Source organism: Rattus norvegicus, chromosome 5, assembly GCF_036323735.1.
Source record: "Rattus norvegicus strain BN/NHsdMcwi chromosome 5, GRCr8, whole genome shotgun sequence".
NCBI lineage: Eukaryota > Metazoa > Chordata > Mammalia > Rodentia > Muridae > Rattus > Rattus norvegicus.
The window spans coordinates 152,672,370-152,687,938 of NC_086023.1; the positions used below are offsets into that span (position 1 = coordinate 152,672,370).

Genomic DNA, 15,569 nt, shown 5'->3' on the forward strand with positions numbered 1-15,569 from the left:
CCCTGTGGCCCAGGCACTGCTGGGTGGGCTTTGGGGACAGGGGGACCTACAGCCTACAGGGACAGACAAGATCCAGGGACCCAGCCAGCAGGCAGTGGCAGCAGGAGGTGGCCAGACACTACTCTGGCCTAGGCTGTGATCTCAACAGACCCTTCCCTCCCTAGGTTTGGGTTCTGCTATTTGACAATGTCAGAGTCTTGGGTCTGATGTCTTAGGGGCTTCATGAGTGACACTAGAATTCTGAAGCCAACCCAGGACTCTTCTGCCAGGATTCTAATTCTGTCCCACTGCTGTCATTTCTCAAATCTGATTCTTCTCCCTGAGACAGAGTGGCCAGGAACGTGGGCTCTGGGGTCAGGCTGTTTGGATGAAATCCCAGCACTGTGGTTTCCCAGCTGTGCAACTTTGTACAAGTCTCTTAACCTCTCTGGGCTTCTGTTTTTCTCTTGTAAAATGGACATGATGACCAAGACCCCAGAAAAAAAATGCTTCCGGGTGGCGTAAACAGCATGGGATATATAATGTGACAGAGGTGACTGTCACTTAGAGGTGCTCTTCCTGTCCCTGCCCCCTGCAGCAGTTGCCCCATGCTGTGTGGGCATGGTAGGTGTGGAGCTGAGGGAAAGGGACACATTTTTGTCAAGGGCTTTCTTGGGCTCCAGGGGCACAGTGGGACTCCCCGCTGTGATACAGCTAGTGCCAAGAGGAGCCACTGGGGAGTGGCGGAGGCTGTTAAGGTGCTGAGTCCCTGCAGAGGAAGCTCATTCTTCTGGGAGCCCAGGTCATCCTGGGAATAAAATGTCTGCCTCTTAGATGGGTGGGCCCCCCGCTGAGCAGGTCAGCAGGTGGTTCAAGAACAAGGGTTCTCTAAGCCTACCCACACAGCAGCCATGGGAGGCAGAGACTGCATTGCCTGGCTGAACCAACTCCCTCCAGATGTAGAGGCTACAGCAGGGCTTCCTTTCCATCCCTAAGACCCAATGGGTTCCCTCAAGCCTGCCTCCTCAGAGCTAATCTGCATCCTGATAGGACAGATAGGAGGGAATGGGGGTCCTCTATCCCCTAAAAGGCGTCCGGACTCAGAGTGCAGGAATGGCTTGTAGGTGTTGATCACAGGTGTCCCCTTGGCTGGAGAGCCAGCTAACCCAGGATATGTCCTTCCCTGTCGTCCCTGTTGTGTGCCGAGGTTGCACCCTCCCTCCCTCAGGCTCTGAAGGCAGCCCACCTGGCCCCTACTTAGGACCCGGAAGCACAGCACTAGGCAGGGGCAAGCTCAGCCCAGTCTGCACCCCCCCCCTTTCCTCAGCTTTTCAAGAGGCACTTCCTGTGTCCTCCAGGTTTGAAGGCTCTGCTGATGTCCCATTTCATCACACCGAATGGGTTAAGCAGCTACAGAGGACTGCAGTGTATCTCAAAGGCCAGTGGCCTGTCTGACTCTTAGTCTGGTCTCTGGTCTTCTAGCTGGACCCATTTTAGGACCAGCACTCCCTCCCCGCCCACCAGCAATGACAGAGCCAGGAAAGGTGTCCCATCTCCCAGCTCTCCCTCCCTCCCCTCCCTTCCTACCTCTAAGTCCGGTTCTAGTTCTGTAATTGGAAAACCCACCCACCCATTCCTCCTCTCAAGTCAGGAGAGGTGACCCAGAGTTGGAACCTCTGAGGTGGAATCTCTACCTCTTGGGAGATCGCTCCTCAGTTAAGTTACAGTACCGTGATCTGTCGCTGGTTCTGACTGGTTCAGTATGTGTGCACTGACAAGGTACATTGTATTTCGATATTTATACCATGCATGTGGCTGACTACACACATCTGAAAACTGGATGCGGAGTTTGGCTTGCTAACAGCCTTTTCTAGCTTTCTCTTTCTCAGCCTAGGGTCTCACTGCCCCTCTCCTCCTAGCAGGAACCCCTGATCCCCCTTCCCCAAGAAAAAGTGTTAGAAAGGTGTCCTTGTGGATAGGAAAGTTCCCTGAGAGTTTTAGTGACTGCTTGAAGGCAGGGTCCACACTGGGTCCCAGGTCCAGAATGGAGAAGTTCAGTTTCTAGAAGGAACAGACACCTCTGGGGGAGAGAAAGGGACTATGATGTCCATGGTGAAGGTCACTTACTTAGGTCAGGGCTGCATGTGGGAGGGCGGTGGTGAGAGTCTGGGAGCCTGGAAGGCAAGAAGTCCCTTGAAGGTTGCCTCCAATACTGGCTCTATAGAAAAGCGGGCACCAGAAGGTCTTTGGCAGCAGTGGACCTCAGGCCAGCCTAGGAGGAAGGAGGAACAAGATGGCCATAGTCACGGCCTAGGCTCCGAGTCCTGGCAAGCTCTGTGGAAGCTACAACCAGATGGATGGTTTAGAGTTGAGGGTGTGACACTTGCCAAAGACACTTGGCATGATAGGGCATCCTTCTGTAGGCCTGTGCCAAGTGCTTTCCACAAGAGCCCAGATACAGCTCTTGTCCCTGTACAGATGAAAGGAAGGCTCGGGGATATCTGATGCAGGGTCCCTGGACTGGAGGGATTGGGGGAAGCAGACTTAACAGAGTCAGAAACAGCTGTGCCAAGACCTACCCTTCCCAGACTCTAGACTTCCAAGGTATCAGACCCACTTGGTCCTTTTCCTCAGAGACAGAGGCAACACTGCACAGCCAAGAAGCCATTAGAGTCTTCTCCTAGCTGGAAGTTCCTCCCAGGATAAGAACCTGCTGGAGATGACCCGGGCTGGTCCAATTTACCCTGCAACGAACATGTAGGTGAGAGAGAAGCTTTGATCTCTGCTTCCTGTCCCTGTAGGGGACACGGTGAGGCGCTCTTAGATGGGGGCATTTGCGAGAAGGCAGACTGTTGTCCGTAGGTGGAACATATTGCACCGTGGGGAAGGGAGAGGAGAAGGGCGATGGGTCCTGGTTAGTGGCAGTCCTTCTCCTGGTCTGAAAAGTTGACAATGCATAGATAGTTCTAGGTGTGTCGGTCCAGAGAAGAAGGAAGCTAGCTCGATTCTAGACAGGCATAAGGATGAAAGTCTGCTCCTTCTGTCCTACCCTCAGAATGGGTCTCGGAACAGAACTAAGGAAACTGTGCCGATGCAGTTCTGTTGAAGAGAGAGTTCTGCAGGTCGCAGGCCCTTCGGTGCCTGAGACTCCAGAGAAAGCCATTTCTTCCTGAGAACCCGGGCAGGCAGCCCTCGGCACCATCCATCTATCTGATATGTGACCACAGGTATAAAGGAGCCAGGCGCGCACTCTCCAGAAGTAGTTCTTCCCCCGACGATGCCTGGTCGGTCCCTTGGAAAACCCGGGCTGCACGCTCTGCTTCTGACCGGGCAACAGAGCAGCCAGCAGGGCGCCAGCGCCAACTAGTGGATGGTTCTCGTCATTGCTTCAGCCCGGGCGACCCTGCACCCTCGACCTCAGGCTGCGTGCTCAGAGGTCGAGGGTGCACTTCCCCAACTCTTGGTTCTGGTGCCCACACTGGACCGGCGTCTTCCGAGGGTTGTAGCTGAGTCCTGGTCCAGGGTCAGCTGTCGGGTCTTCCCTGTAACCCCAGTTTCGGGAGACCCGGTTATTAATTTGTTGTAAGGTCAGAAATAGATATCTGGCGGAGGGATTAGTTAAACCGGGCAGATGCAAACTGGAATCACTTAAGAAATCGAATTTACACATCACAGAGGCGGCCAGTCACGGCCCGCAGGCGCTCGAGGGCAGAATAGATACCCCGTCGCAGGTGTGGGTCCTACCTGGTGGTTAGCAATGCTCCCTCTCCGGGAGAACCCCTGAGTGCCCTTGCATCAGGGCCAGGCTCCCTGGATCTCTTCTGGTTCTGAGACTGTTTCCATAGCGGCGCAAGGCCTAGTGATGGGCAACTCCGAATCTTAGGTTCTCAAAAATATCCAGCAAGGACCTTCACTGTCCTTGCTTCCTTGGTGACCTGAGGCCCTGGCATAAGGCTCAGAGAGGAGCAGAAGACAATTCTGGCGCTCCTTAGATTCAGGACAGAGCTGGTACCCCGCCATCATGCACGCAGGGCCTGATTTCGTTTTTTGACAAAATGGAGTGTGCTGGGCTGAGGTCAGAGCCAGGCTGAGGTCTCGACGCTTTCCCAGTCGGGTCCCAGATTGTGTCGCTTCTGGGTCTTGAAATTGGTCGTTGTAGACAGGTCCACCGCCACTGCCAACGAAAATGCAGTCGAATTTCCAAAGCACCGAGGGAAACATGTGCGTTCGTTGCAGCTGTCCAGGGAGGAGCGCGCGGAGTGAGGGCGGCCCTCAGTGACTGTGGGCCCTTTAGCTGTATGTACACCCATGCCAGGCTTAGGAGACGGGACAGGGAAGATTTGCTGTCATTTCCCCCCCAGGAGGGGCTGGGCCACCAGGCAGAATAACAATGGAGACCCCAGGGTCGAATTCCCACAGGGCACTTGACAGCGCTGTGGACTCAGCGGACTAAGGCTGAGAAGATGATGGCTCGGCCCTGGGAGGACCCCTTTCTATCCACGGGGAGAAAGCGGTCCGGCTGCTCGCTAAGTCATCGACAGTTTTCTTTCTGTCACAGACCCGCATCCACTTCCACTACACCGGACGGTATACTGCGTGCGTGTGTGGTGGGGTGACATGACTCCAAAATGCACACCGTTGTAGGCCCTGTTGTGTTTTTCAAAGAGCCACGCGCTGCCTCGACAGAGAACAGCTCCACTAGGCCTGCGCGATCCTGAAACCAGTTTTGAGTGGGCAGGAACAGGGTGGTTGTCCCCATCCCACTGCTGGTCCGTGTGACAACCCCCATTCTGTCTGCCTCGAAGGTTGACACAGAGGCCACAGAGGCGAGGGCCAAGGCCCCGCAGAGCTGTGGAATCCTTCGTGGGGTGGAAACTCTAGGGTCAAAATCGTTTGTGGAGTGGAGGGAGTGAGGAACCAGTCTTTGGGTGTCACCGCGGTGACCAGCTGAGGGTGCAGGTTCCGGGCTGCGGTGACTTAGAGTTGAAGCAGCCAGGCTGCGACTCGAGGGAGGGGAACCGAGGCGCACCCAGGAGGCTGGAAACCGATTTTTGCCCAGGTCGCAGCGGCTGCTCCTGACTCCAGGGGACCGCGGCTTCCGCGCGGCTCCCGGGACCCGGGTGTCTAGACCCTCCAGGGAGGAGCCTGGCCCCTGCTTGGCTCGCGCGGGCCCGAGCCACCCGGTCCTCCACGGCGAACCCCGAGCTTGGGGGCTGCGATTGGCTGCGCCCCGCGTCGCTCGCACGGCCCCGCCCCGAGGCCCCGGGTACTAACCCCGCGCGGGCGGCCGCGGCGCCGCCACTTGATTCTCTAGGATCCAGGCTGGGGCCGCGGCCGCTGAGTCGGTGGGGCGGCCGCGCGCGCGGGATGCGGGACTAGCGGGCGCGCGGCCGACCGTCGGGGCGTCCCCCTTCCCGGCGACGCCCCTCCCCCGCGCTGGCCGGGCCCCGAGCCGCCGCCTTCCCGCCTCCCGCTTCCCGCGGCTGCGGCCGCCCGCGCCCTGACGGCCGCGGCATGCGTATTCCCGTAGACCCGAGCACCAGCCGCCGCTTCACTCCCCCCTCCACGGCCTTCCCCTGCGGCGGCGGCGGCGGCGGCAAGATGGGCGAGAACAGCGGCGCGCTGAGCGCGCAGGCGGCCGCGGGCCCCGGCGGCCGCACCCGGCCCGAAGTGCGCTCGATGGTGGACGTGCTGGCCGACCACGCGGGAGAGCTCGTGCGCACCGACAGCCCCAACTTCCTCTGCTCCGTGCTGCCCTCGCACTGGCGCTGCAACAAGACGCTGCCGGTCGCCTTCAAGGTGAGTGCAGGGGCCGAGCCGGGAGGACACGAGAGAACCTGGGCGCCCCCAATGCAGGAGCCCAGACAAGGGAGGACTTGGGGAGACCTAGCTGCTAGGACAAGGAAGGGGATGTCACCCAGCTGGCAAGACACCGGCGTGGTGTACCCGGGCGCCCCTACTGCAGGATCCCACTCCCGGAAGGACCCCCCGCTGAACTCCAGGCGACCCCGCAAGACTCAGAGAATACGGGAGGTACTGGGGTGGGAGGAAAGGGGATCACTCGGCTAGCAGAACACAGGAGTGCCTGGTCACCCACGCTGCAGGAGCCCAGGCCCGGCAGAACATGAAAGGAACCTGGGTGTCCCCGCTGCCTGAGCCCGGGTCCAGAGAGAAATATGGTGACATCAGTCAGGAGAGATACCAGAAGGGCGTCCAGGAGAACTGGGCGTGGGGGGTACTCCCGCCGCTCCCACTACAGGAGCCAGTACCCGGAACCCCGCGCTGAGAACGGTGCACCGCGGCCTCGCTGCCCGCAGGACACGGAGATTTGGGGCGCTCCTTCTCGGTTGCACTGACAGCTTGACGGGGCTATATCCCGCTCCACCTGGCCTTCGCAGGGCCCTGCACAGTGCATGGAAACCGGCGGGCTGGGACTTCCAGATTCTTTGGCACAGCCTAACCCGTAACCGGGATGAGGACCGCCAGAGCTGGGCGAGGACCCGGGAGGTGTAGGGTGCAGAGGGCGAGGAGGGCCTGGCCTACCCAGCGGCAGGCGCCGAGCCTCCTGCTCTGCTGCAGAAACACTTCCTTCCCACACTCTCAACGTCGCCGGCTGAAATTTTGCACAGGGCGGCCGTAGGCCGGTCTTAAAGGGCTGCCTCCGACCTTCTGCATCCCTAATGATAGGCAGAGCCTTGGGGAGCGCCTCCATCCTGTTTGCCCGGAGTCCTTCAGAGAATTTATTTTTTCAACTATACCAGGGATAGGCAACTGTTTCGTTTTCTTCTTTCTTTCTTTTTCTTTTCTTTTTGTTAAGGGGGGCAGCCAGATGAAACGAAAACGCCTTGGTTTTCCCCTAAACCTCTCGCAGCTGCCGTGAGAAAGGACAGAGTAGGAAGGACAGCGACTGGGGAGGTAGTGATGCCCGAAGCGGCTGGAAACGCCGGCTGCTGGCAGCTGAGGTCCTCCTTGCTCCCATTAAGACTTCAAATTGGAAAAGGGGGGAAAAAAAGACTAGTGACTCTTTGAGGTCTCCCGGGTGACATCTTAAAATACCAGCGGGGGAAATCTCCCGGGGAGGAGGGGAGGAGGGGGGAGGAGACCCGTGTGACTGTAATCGTCAGATCGGAGGTTTTACTGTCACTTGGAGCTTAAAAGGAATCTTTGAAATTAAAAGAAGACAGGATGTTGACAGGAAATCTGGCCTTTTTAATCAGACCCCAAACATTTTCTCCTTGAAATCTTTACCATCTGGATCTCCAGTCCCTGCACACGGCAGCCACGTTTAAATGGCTGTGACTCTGTTTAAAGTCTGGTTCAAAAAGCATCTGCCTCTTGATGCGCCTTGGGTGGGAAGGAGGGGGGAGAGATGACATTTAAGGGACATCTCCGCCCACCCATCCAACAGTTCCCAGCAGGTACAAGCTCAGTTATCGAAACCACCCGGCCTCTGGCCCCAGGTTTTCTAGATCAACTTGCAAAGCAGCAGTTTGGTTTGCATTTTGCATTTTCTCTGCAGAACGAATCCAGGCTCCGCTGAGGCCATCTAACTGGGCCTTGGTCACACTGCAGGACCATATTTCGTACCCCAAAGGGCCAATGCTTTAACTGATTGCAAGGGTTAGCCCCGTTATTACGGTTGCCGATTCTTTGGCGGAGAGCAGTGTAGCCTCCTTGCCGCCCCACCCTTACCTGTGACCTTGCTGATTGACAGCTCTGTCTTAGACTTAATTTAATAAAAACGGGTGCCTTCTTGGGGCTCTCATCAGTCACTGGATCCAAGATTTGGGTATGGGGGTTAGAAAGTTCATCATTTTGGGTTTGGTTGTGTTGGGAACGGATCTACACACCATTAAGCCTCTACCACCCCCGACTCAGAACTCCTCAGCGAGCCTGGGACTCAGGCAGGCAGCTGCGTGAGCCCCTCCTTTTAGCCTTCCTAAGCAGTCCTCTTTCCTCAGGTGGTGGCACTGGGGGATGTTCCTGATGGAACGGTGGTGACCGTGATGGCGGGCAATGACGAGAATTACTCCGCCGAGCTGCGCAACGCTTCCGCTGTCATGAAGAACCAAGTGGCCCGGTTCAACGACCTCCGCTTCGTGGGCCGCAGCGGGCGAGGTGAGCAGGAAGAACTCTGGGATAGGAATTGGGGGAACCTCTAGGTCTCAGGAAGAGCCCCGGAAACAGATCTGCAGGCCCGGTGCTGTCTGACAGCAAGTCTCCCTCCGGTAGGCAGCACACCGCCCTTTTATGTGGATAGGTCTGTGATCTCCTATAGTATAGGGGAGTTTTCTCCCAGGTTCTAGGGTTTAGCAACTTCTGTAGCCTCTGGTGCTCTTCTTTCCCCATTAGCATCTGTGATCTCACAAAAGATGCTGAGGGAAGTTCCAGTGTGCGCAGCTCAAGAAGGGTGTAGACGTCTTTCAGTTGGGGCTGAGGCGTCCCAGCCACTCTTCCCAGGGGATAGGAGCCCTCTGTGATCTCCCAGGGACGCAGTCTCCCCAGAGCTCAGGTTCTTTCAAAAAGAGAATTCCGAGTGGGGTGATGGATGTTGGAAAGAGAAGTTTGAAGGCTGCACGGTCTCAGCCCCAGGCTCACGCTGGCTGACCTGCCCCGGTCTGATCCACCCCGTAGTAGCAAGAAAGCGGGACCAGACGCCGCTGTGGCTGCCGCCAGGGGCTGTTGAGTGGGAGGTTGCTGGGACCCGAAACCCGTCATCACGTAACTTTGGGGTGGAGGCGCCCTCCCTGTTCCCATGCCCTGGGGATAGGGGGGATCTGCGGCTTTAAGCCTAGCCGGCTACCCGAGAAGTGGCTGAGCAGTCTCCTTCCTGAGCTCTGGGAGCCCTCCGGGTTAGGAAGTGAGCAGGCTCCTGGCTGCTATGGCTGGGGCGAGATGGTACTTTTCAACACCAATAAACAAGACCTTCTCAAGGTTGGAGTTCCCTGGGAGCTGCCAGCCTGCTCCCACCGGGCATCTGGGCACCATTTTGTGCACTGCAGCCGTTCAGTATATACATACAAATGTCAAACATATTTTTTACTTTTCGGCATTAATTAGAACCAGGGTGTTATTTGCATGTAATAACTGTTTACTTGTTACTTTTTATGAAACTGAAATAGTTTACATTCCTTCGAACATTTCCTGTTCCTGTTGGCTCCCTTCCCCGCGCACAGATTTCTTTCAAACGTAGCCCTTAACTGGTTGCAGGTTGATGGGTGGAAAATGTTTGCTTTTATGAATTAAGCTTTCCTTGCTGCTCCTAATTAGTCTCCAAGCCCCCTTTGTCATCCCCAGTCCCTGAGCCCTTTGCAACTTAATCGAAGGCCTGGCCCTGAGTGGCACGTCTTGGGTATAGGGTCCAGGTGACAGGGATTCATTAGCGCATAGTCCCTAGGGAAGTTGGTAGAAAGTGAAGTGGGATCCCTGAACCCCACAAGGTACTAGACACTCAGAGCTCCCTTCTCTCTCCATGCTGTTCCCTCTCCTGGGAGGTGGGGGGGAGGGAAGAAAAGATGGCTGATCCTCTAACTTACTGTGGCCTCTCCGCTGTTGGAAAGCACTTTTGCTTTATTTATTTTGAGGCAGTCTCACAAATGGTGTAGTATAGGCTGGCCTGGGAGTTGTTATGTCGCGATTAACCCCAGATTGTCAGTGCTGCCTCAGCCCCCCCAAGTGCTAGGGTGGCAGGTGTGTGCTACCATACCCAGCCCACAGATGATCTCTTAGTGAATTGTAACCCCAGATCCAAGGCCCCTCAAAGAGGGTTTCTAAGGTATCACTGAAGGTATCACTAAGAGGCTCTTGGATCTTTTGGTCCTGGAGGGGAGGAGGAAGCCCCATGACATCCCCATGCCCAGAGAACTCTGGACAAAGCTCTTGGCTTCTGGTTTTCCCGTCTGAACTAGGGCGGCTGACCTTGGCTTGAGTACCAAGCCAGCTAAGGATTTGCTGGATGGCGTTAGGAAACTGACTTAACCTCTCTGTGCCTCCATTTCCTTATCTGTGAAATGGGGGGGGGGGTGATAATAGCACATTTAATGAGATGGGGGGTTAAAGACACTAGTACAAGTGTATGGGTTCTCAGAGACTGAGGTCCAGGTACATGAGAGAGATTTTGTACTTTCAATGGTTGGCACTGGAAGAACCTTTGAGGTCTCTTTGAGCGCTGATACTCACTGAGTCTCTGATTGCAGTGTGGTTTGGCCGGGGGTGGGGGAAACCCAAAAGGTGTGCGCTGTTGAGTGGGAGAAGTGGAGGTGCTAGTGTGAGGAGGGTGGTGAGGAGGTCCAGAGGGCATGGTGCCACACCTCTGCCATGCCTGTCCCACCAATTGGGAAATCCCTGCCTCCGACTGACACCAAGAGCCACTTTAGGTTGGGCTAGAGGACCCAAGAATTTTGGCTTTTTTTTTTTTTAATCCTGATTTCTGTCTGAATCCCAGAACCCTTTCCAAAAAGGAAAGGCATGCATTAGCACCCGGCATGCACCAGTACCCCGGTACTCTCACACTACTGCAGGTGTGAACAGAAAGGAGTGTTAGCCAGCCAGCGACTAGGCCAGCCGCTGCACCGCCCCCTGCCCTCAATGTCTCCTAATCTGCACCTCAGCTTCCTTCAGGGGCCACGGTCACCTTCTACCAGCAATCGCCAATCTCCGTCATTGCGTAGTAGCTCCAAAGAAAAGCCATTCATTGCAGATGCGGATCCGAATATGTAAATGACCCAGTGAGACTCCGCCTCCTCCACGCAAGCAGTGGGACAGCACTCGCTTCACAGAACCCCCTCAACACGGGATGACAGGACTCAAAGTGAGAATGTGACCTAGTGTCCTGTGTGTGGCCTGTGCCAGGATTTGCTGGAGATGGGGAAATTCTCTAGAGTAGTGAGGAGGGTTTTTTAGGGGGCGGGGTGTTCTGTTTGGCTGTTTTTCAGAGCTGGGTTTCAAAGCCTGGTCCAGACTCAGGCTGGATGAACGCTCTCTCACTGAGCCACATCCTCATCCCTCCAGACAGAAGCAAAACAAGACCCCCATCCTCTGAAAAATTCAGTAGTTATCAAAAGAACCCACAATTTTGCTTCCGTTTAGGTAAAATTGAGTTAGGTTTATGGCTTAGGAAGTTTTGTTGTTGTTGTTTGTGGTGGTAGTTTTTTTGTTTTAAGTACATTTTTCCCTTCTAGGAAAAATTCTTTGTAGCCCTATGTAGTGTTAGGTGTGTGTGTGTGTGTGTGTGTGTTTGTCACACACACACACACACACACACACACACACACACACACACACACTCATCTGTCCACATGTGCATTAACTCTAGTGAGCACACATCCACCCAAGGGCTGCTGCTCTCCTGCCTCTTCACCACGGCAAATCCCCAGTTTGTCTTCTAGGCACGGAGGAGTCTCAGCGCACCTTGTCATTAACTGGCTAAGAAGCAGCAGAGGTGCGTGAAGAGAAGCTTGGGGTGAGAGCTGTAGGTGCAGCCTGTTGGGACCACTAGACAAGGGATTAACGGGTTTTACTGAAGCTGGGGTGGGGGTTACGGAGCTGAGGCGAGGCCCCAGGAACCCCGCCCTGTGGGCGGGGCTTATCCCAATCATACTTCCTGCCCCTCTTGAGGCTGCTGATTGGTCAGGGCTGCAGTGTATACCACACACCTGAACCGGACAGCCTTCCTACACTCACCCACAACCCCCACCAGCTAGGCTAGCCTACACAGTTCCATGGTCGCAACTCCTGGCCTTGTGACCTGGCCCCATAGCATGGTTGGGGCTCCTGCCCAGCCAGCCACGTCCTTCATCTTCCTCTCAGCTTCCTGTACCAGAGAGACGCTCACACTGGGCATCACTAAGAGGAGGACTGGGAACTGGGGGCAGCGTGGTTCACTATCTTTCTTAAGGTTTCTTGCTCTTAGCCCCAAACCTAATGTCCTGACTCCCTTTCTGCTCTGTGGGTGGTTGAGATCTGCTGGTGAGCTCAGGAGTGGCGTGTGGTTTGTTTCCTGGGGCAGGGTGGCAGGTGTATAGTTGTGTGTGTGATTGTGGGTCCTGCTTAGATACTGTGTGAACTGGACAACCACAGCCCCTCTGTGAGCCTCAGTCTTTGCATCTGGAAAATTGGTGCATTTAAAATATTTAATTCAGTCTCTATCATACATAGGGTGGCATCCTGGGGACTGGGAGTAGGATGGGAGAGATAGGGTAACACTCTGGTTCCTGTGTGCTTGTGCTTGGTGAGAGAGAGAGAGAGAGAGAGAGAGAGAGAGAGAGAGAGAGAGAGACAGAGACAGAGACAGAGACACAGAGAGAGACAGAGACAGAGAGAGAGACAGAGACAGAGAGAGACAGAGACAGAGACAGAGAGACAGAGAGAGACAGAGAGAGACAGAGACAGAGACAGAGACAGAGAGAGAGCAATCAGGCAGATTCTGAAGTGAACTTTGTGAATTTTGCAAAGAAACTTTATACAGGTCCTGGGGCAGGAGGCACATGGAGCTGTGGAGGGGAACAGCTACATTTAGCCATGGAGGAGAGGATCATGGTATGTTGGTTTTCTGTGGAACAGATAGCATAGTAAGCTCTGGCAGTGGTACTGGTGATGATCATAACATTGACTGTATGAGGAACATCGAGAGTATTCAGAGAAATCAAGGAGGACTGCACGTGATCTGTAAATGTCTGTGTCGCTTGTTGGTGACAAGGTCACAAGCTTTTCTCATTATACTTCTGTGGCTTGTGGCTTGCACTCTGGCTTGAGAGAGGCTCTTCCAGTTAGGGGTTGGGGACAAGACAATTGCAAATTTTCCTGTCCCAGATCCCTAGCCTGAGCTATGCCTAAGAAGGGTCAACCACAGAGGCCAAATTGAAAATCTCCACTCTGTTTAAGGGTTTTTGACCCTGGGGATGGAACCCAGGGTCTCAAGTATTCTTTTTTTTTTTCTTTTTTCTTTTTTTCAGAGCTGGGGACCGAACCCAGGGCCTTGCGCTTGCTAGGCAAGCGCTCTACCACTGAGCTAAATCCCCAACCCCTCAAGTATTCTTGACAAACCTTCTACCACTGAAGTCACACACCCCTGGCCTCTGAAACGTCACCTTTTAAATAAAGCAGCTAGGGAAAGTCCTTATTGAAAAGGCAACTCTCCAGTACAGACTTAGCCCTCAATCTGGAGCCCTGGCAGCTAAGGATCCAGGTATCAGCCTACCCACCCCCTTCATTGTGGCCCCAGAAGCAATGAGGTCAGACAGCCACTTCAACTTCCCCTTGGTGCCTCATTGGTTAGGAGGAGGAGTCTAGGAGAGAAATGACCTCAAAATGAGAAGGCAGAGAGAAGAGTGTCCCCAAGGGGAGCAGAAAGGAGTCTGAGGCCACCTGCCCTGTGTCCCCAGACTGTCTGCACTTCTCTTTCCAGAAATCAAGCAAATGGTCTCTGACCTACGGGTGGGGCTAAGCTGACTTTCCTAATTCAAACCTCCAAAGATAAATGCCTTTGTATCCTGGGCTCTGCTGGCTGCCTCAGAGACCTCCTCCCAGTGAGGGGGTCTATTTCCCAGGGTGTGCTGCATGCTCCCAGAAGCCCTTGAGTTTGGAGGCTCAGCTGGCTGACTGGCTGCCTTAGCCATGCTTAGGCGGCTCCTGTTTCCGGGGCTAGAATTTTCCCTTGAGCAAAGAGAACAATGAGATTGTCTGTGTCTTCTTGTACAGCAGGACTATGAAAACTGGTCCTCTCCTAAGGACACCATTACCATGACCTGCCTCCAGTAGCTCCAGGGTGTCTCTGGGGGCCACTCCAAAGGGGCACAAATGCCTGGACTTGGGCTGCCCAGGGGGGTTCCCAAGCCTCTAACTGGGGTTGAGATTCAATCCCCAGAAGCAAAGCTGGAGGAGGGGACCACAGGCTCGGATGTCTGTGGAGTCCTATCCTGTCCCCACCCACCCAGTCTCCTCTTAAATGGTAATGATGCTGGCCTAGATCTTGGGGAAGCAGGCAGAGACACGAAGCCCTGGCCACAGCCAGCGTACAGAGTGATAGAATGACTAAGATGTGGAAAAATCAGGCTTGCCCTTTGATGTCCCTTCACCCTGAGGTGGCCTTGTGCACCATTCAGAGCCTTCATGGTAGAGTATGTTGAAAGTACACCTTCATCTATTTCCTGCCTTGGGAGACCTCTAACATGGACTGTAGAAGCTACCAATGAGAAAGAGAACGAGAGGGGGAGAGAGAGACAGAAAGAGAGACAGAGACAGAGAGACAGACAGACAGACAGACAGACACACACACACAGAGGGATGAGGAGAGAAAGGGAAAGAGAGAGAAAGAGAACGGAGTGTGAGAAAGGGCTGAGGTTAGAAATCAGACTGTGAGGGTTGGGGATTTAGCTCAGTGGTAGAGCGCTTGCCTAGCAAGTGCAAGGCCCTGGGTTCGGTCCCCAGCTCTAAAAAAAAGAAAAGAAAAAAAAAAAAAAGAAATCAGACTGTGGTAGCTGCCACTCACACAGCCCATAGCTGTGAACAAGCTTCAGTCGGAGCAGTTGTCAAAGGCCCTCAAGCCCCAAGGGGGAAGTCTCAGGAACGGAGGTGGTGATGTGTGATGGATTCTGGTGATGGATAGTGACCGAAGACAAAGTTTCAGTCTCACTAATACAAGAAAGGCAAACAAAATCAAGAGAAATTGAAGATCTTCCGTTGTGATAGACAGAAGCCAGTGGTATTTGGATGATGTGTGTGGCCTCACGTCACTCATGATGAGGTCTGTGTCCCAAGAGAGTCAAGATTGGCCCCCCACAAACTCATCCCGGGTCTCTGACACACTCCCTCAACACCTCTTGCAATTCACTGGGAGGAAGTCTACAGAGAAGAGATGTAGACAAGAGATTTTGACACATGGAAGGTCATATTCTAAATGGTAAAGAGAAAAAAAAAAAAACCAAAAAAGTATTAGTTTAAAAGATTTTCCCCCTCTGAGGAATTTTGAATGGAGACATTGAAGCCAAACGTCTATCTAAAAATAGAACAGGGTTCTGGAAATAACAATCCTGTCTACCACTCCCCTGTTGGCCCTCTCACAGCTCCAGCTGCATACAACAGCAAGAACTTAAGGTGACATAAGGGGGTGGACCAATCAAAGCTGAGACTTCTGTCAGGGGAATACTTCACAGCCATTAAAAATTGGAGTTTCCAGAGAACTTGTAATGCCACAAGGAAAGAAAACAAGACAGGGGGCTGGAGAGACAGCTCAGTGGTTAGAGCGCTGGCTCCTCTTGCAGGGGACGACCTGGGTTTGATTCCCAACACATACACAGTGGCTCACAGCAGTCTGTAACTACAGTTCCAGGGGATCTCACGTCCTGTTCTGGTCTTTTGTGGGTGCCAGATCACACACACGGCACACATACATACAAGCAGGCAAAATTCTCTTATACATAAATAAAATAAATCAACAAATGAACAAGACAGGTGCTAGTACTTGGGAGGCAGAGGCAGGTGGATCTCTGTGAGTTCCAAGTCCAGCCGGGTTTATACATTGAGTTCCAAGACAGGTAGGGATACATTGAGAGATCCTGTCTCGAAAAAGCAAACAAAAGGAAAGAAGAAAG

At 54.1% G+C, this 15,569-nt stretch overlaps 1 protein-coding gene across 3 annotated transcripts in view; it reads left to right on the plus strand.

Annotated features, from left to right (window-relative positions):
• Runx3 (RUNX family transcription factor 3) overlaps nt 1–15,569 on the plus strand; it is a 58,566-nt gene that overhangs the window by 28,100 nt on the left and 14,897 nt on the right. The window contains 2 exon segments of one of the 3 annotated variants that reach the window (NM_001411778.1): nt 5,510–5,778; nt 7,941–8,097. In NM_001411778.1, the coding sequence (NP_001398707.1) occupies nt 5,510–5,778; nt 7,941–8,097 (426 nt within the window). 3 annotated transcript variants of the gene reach the window in all.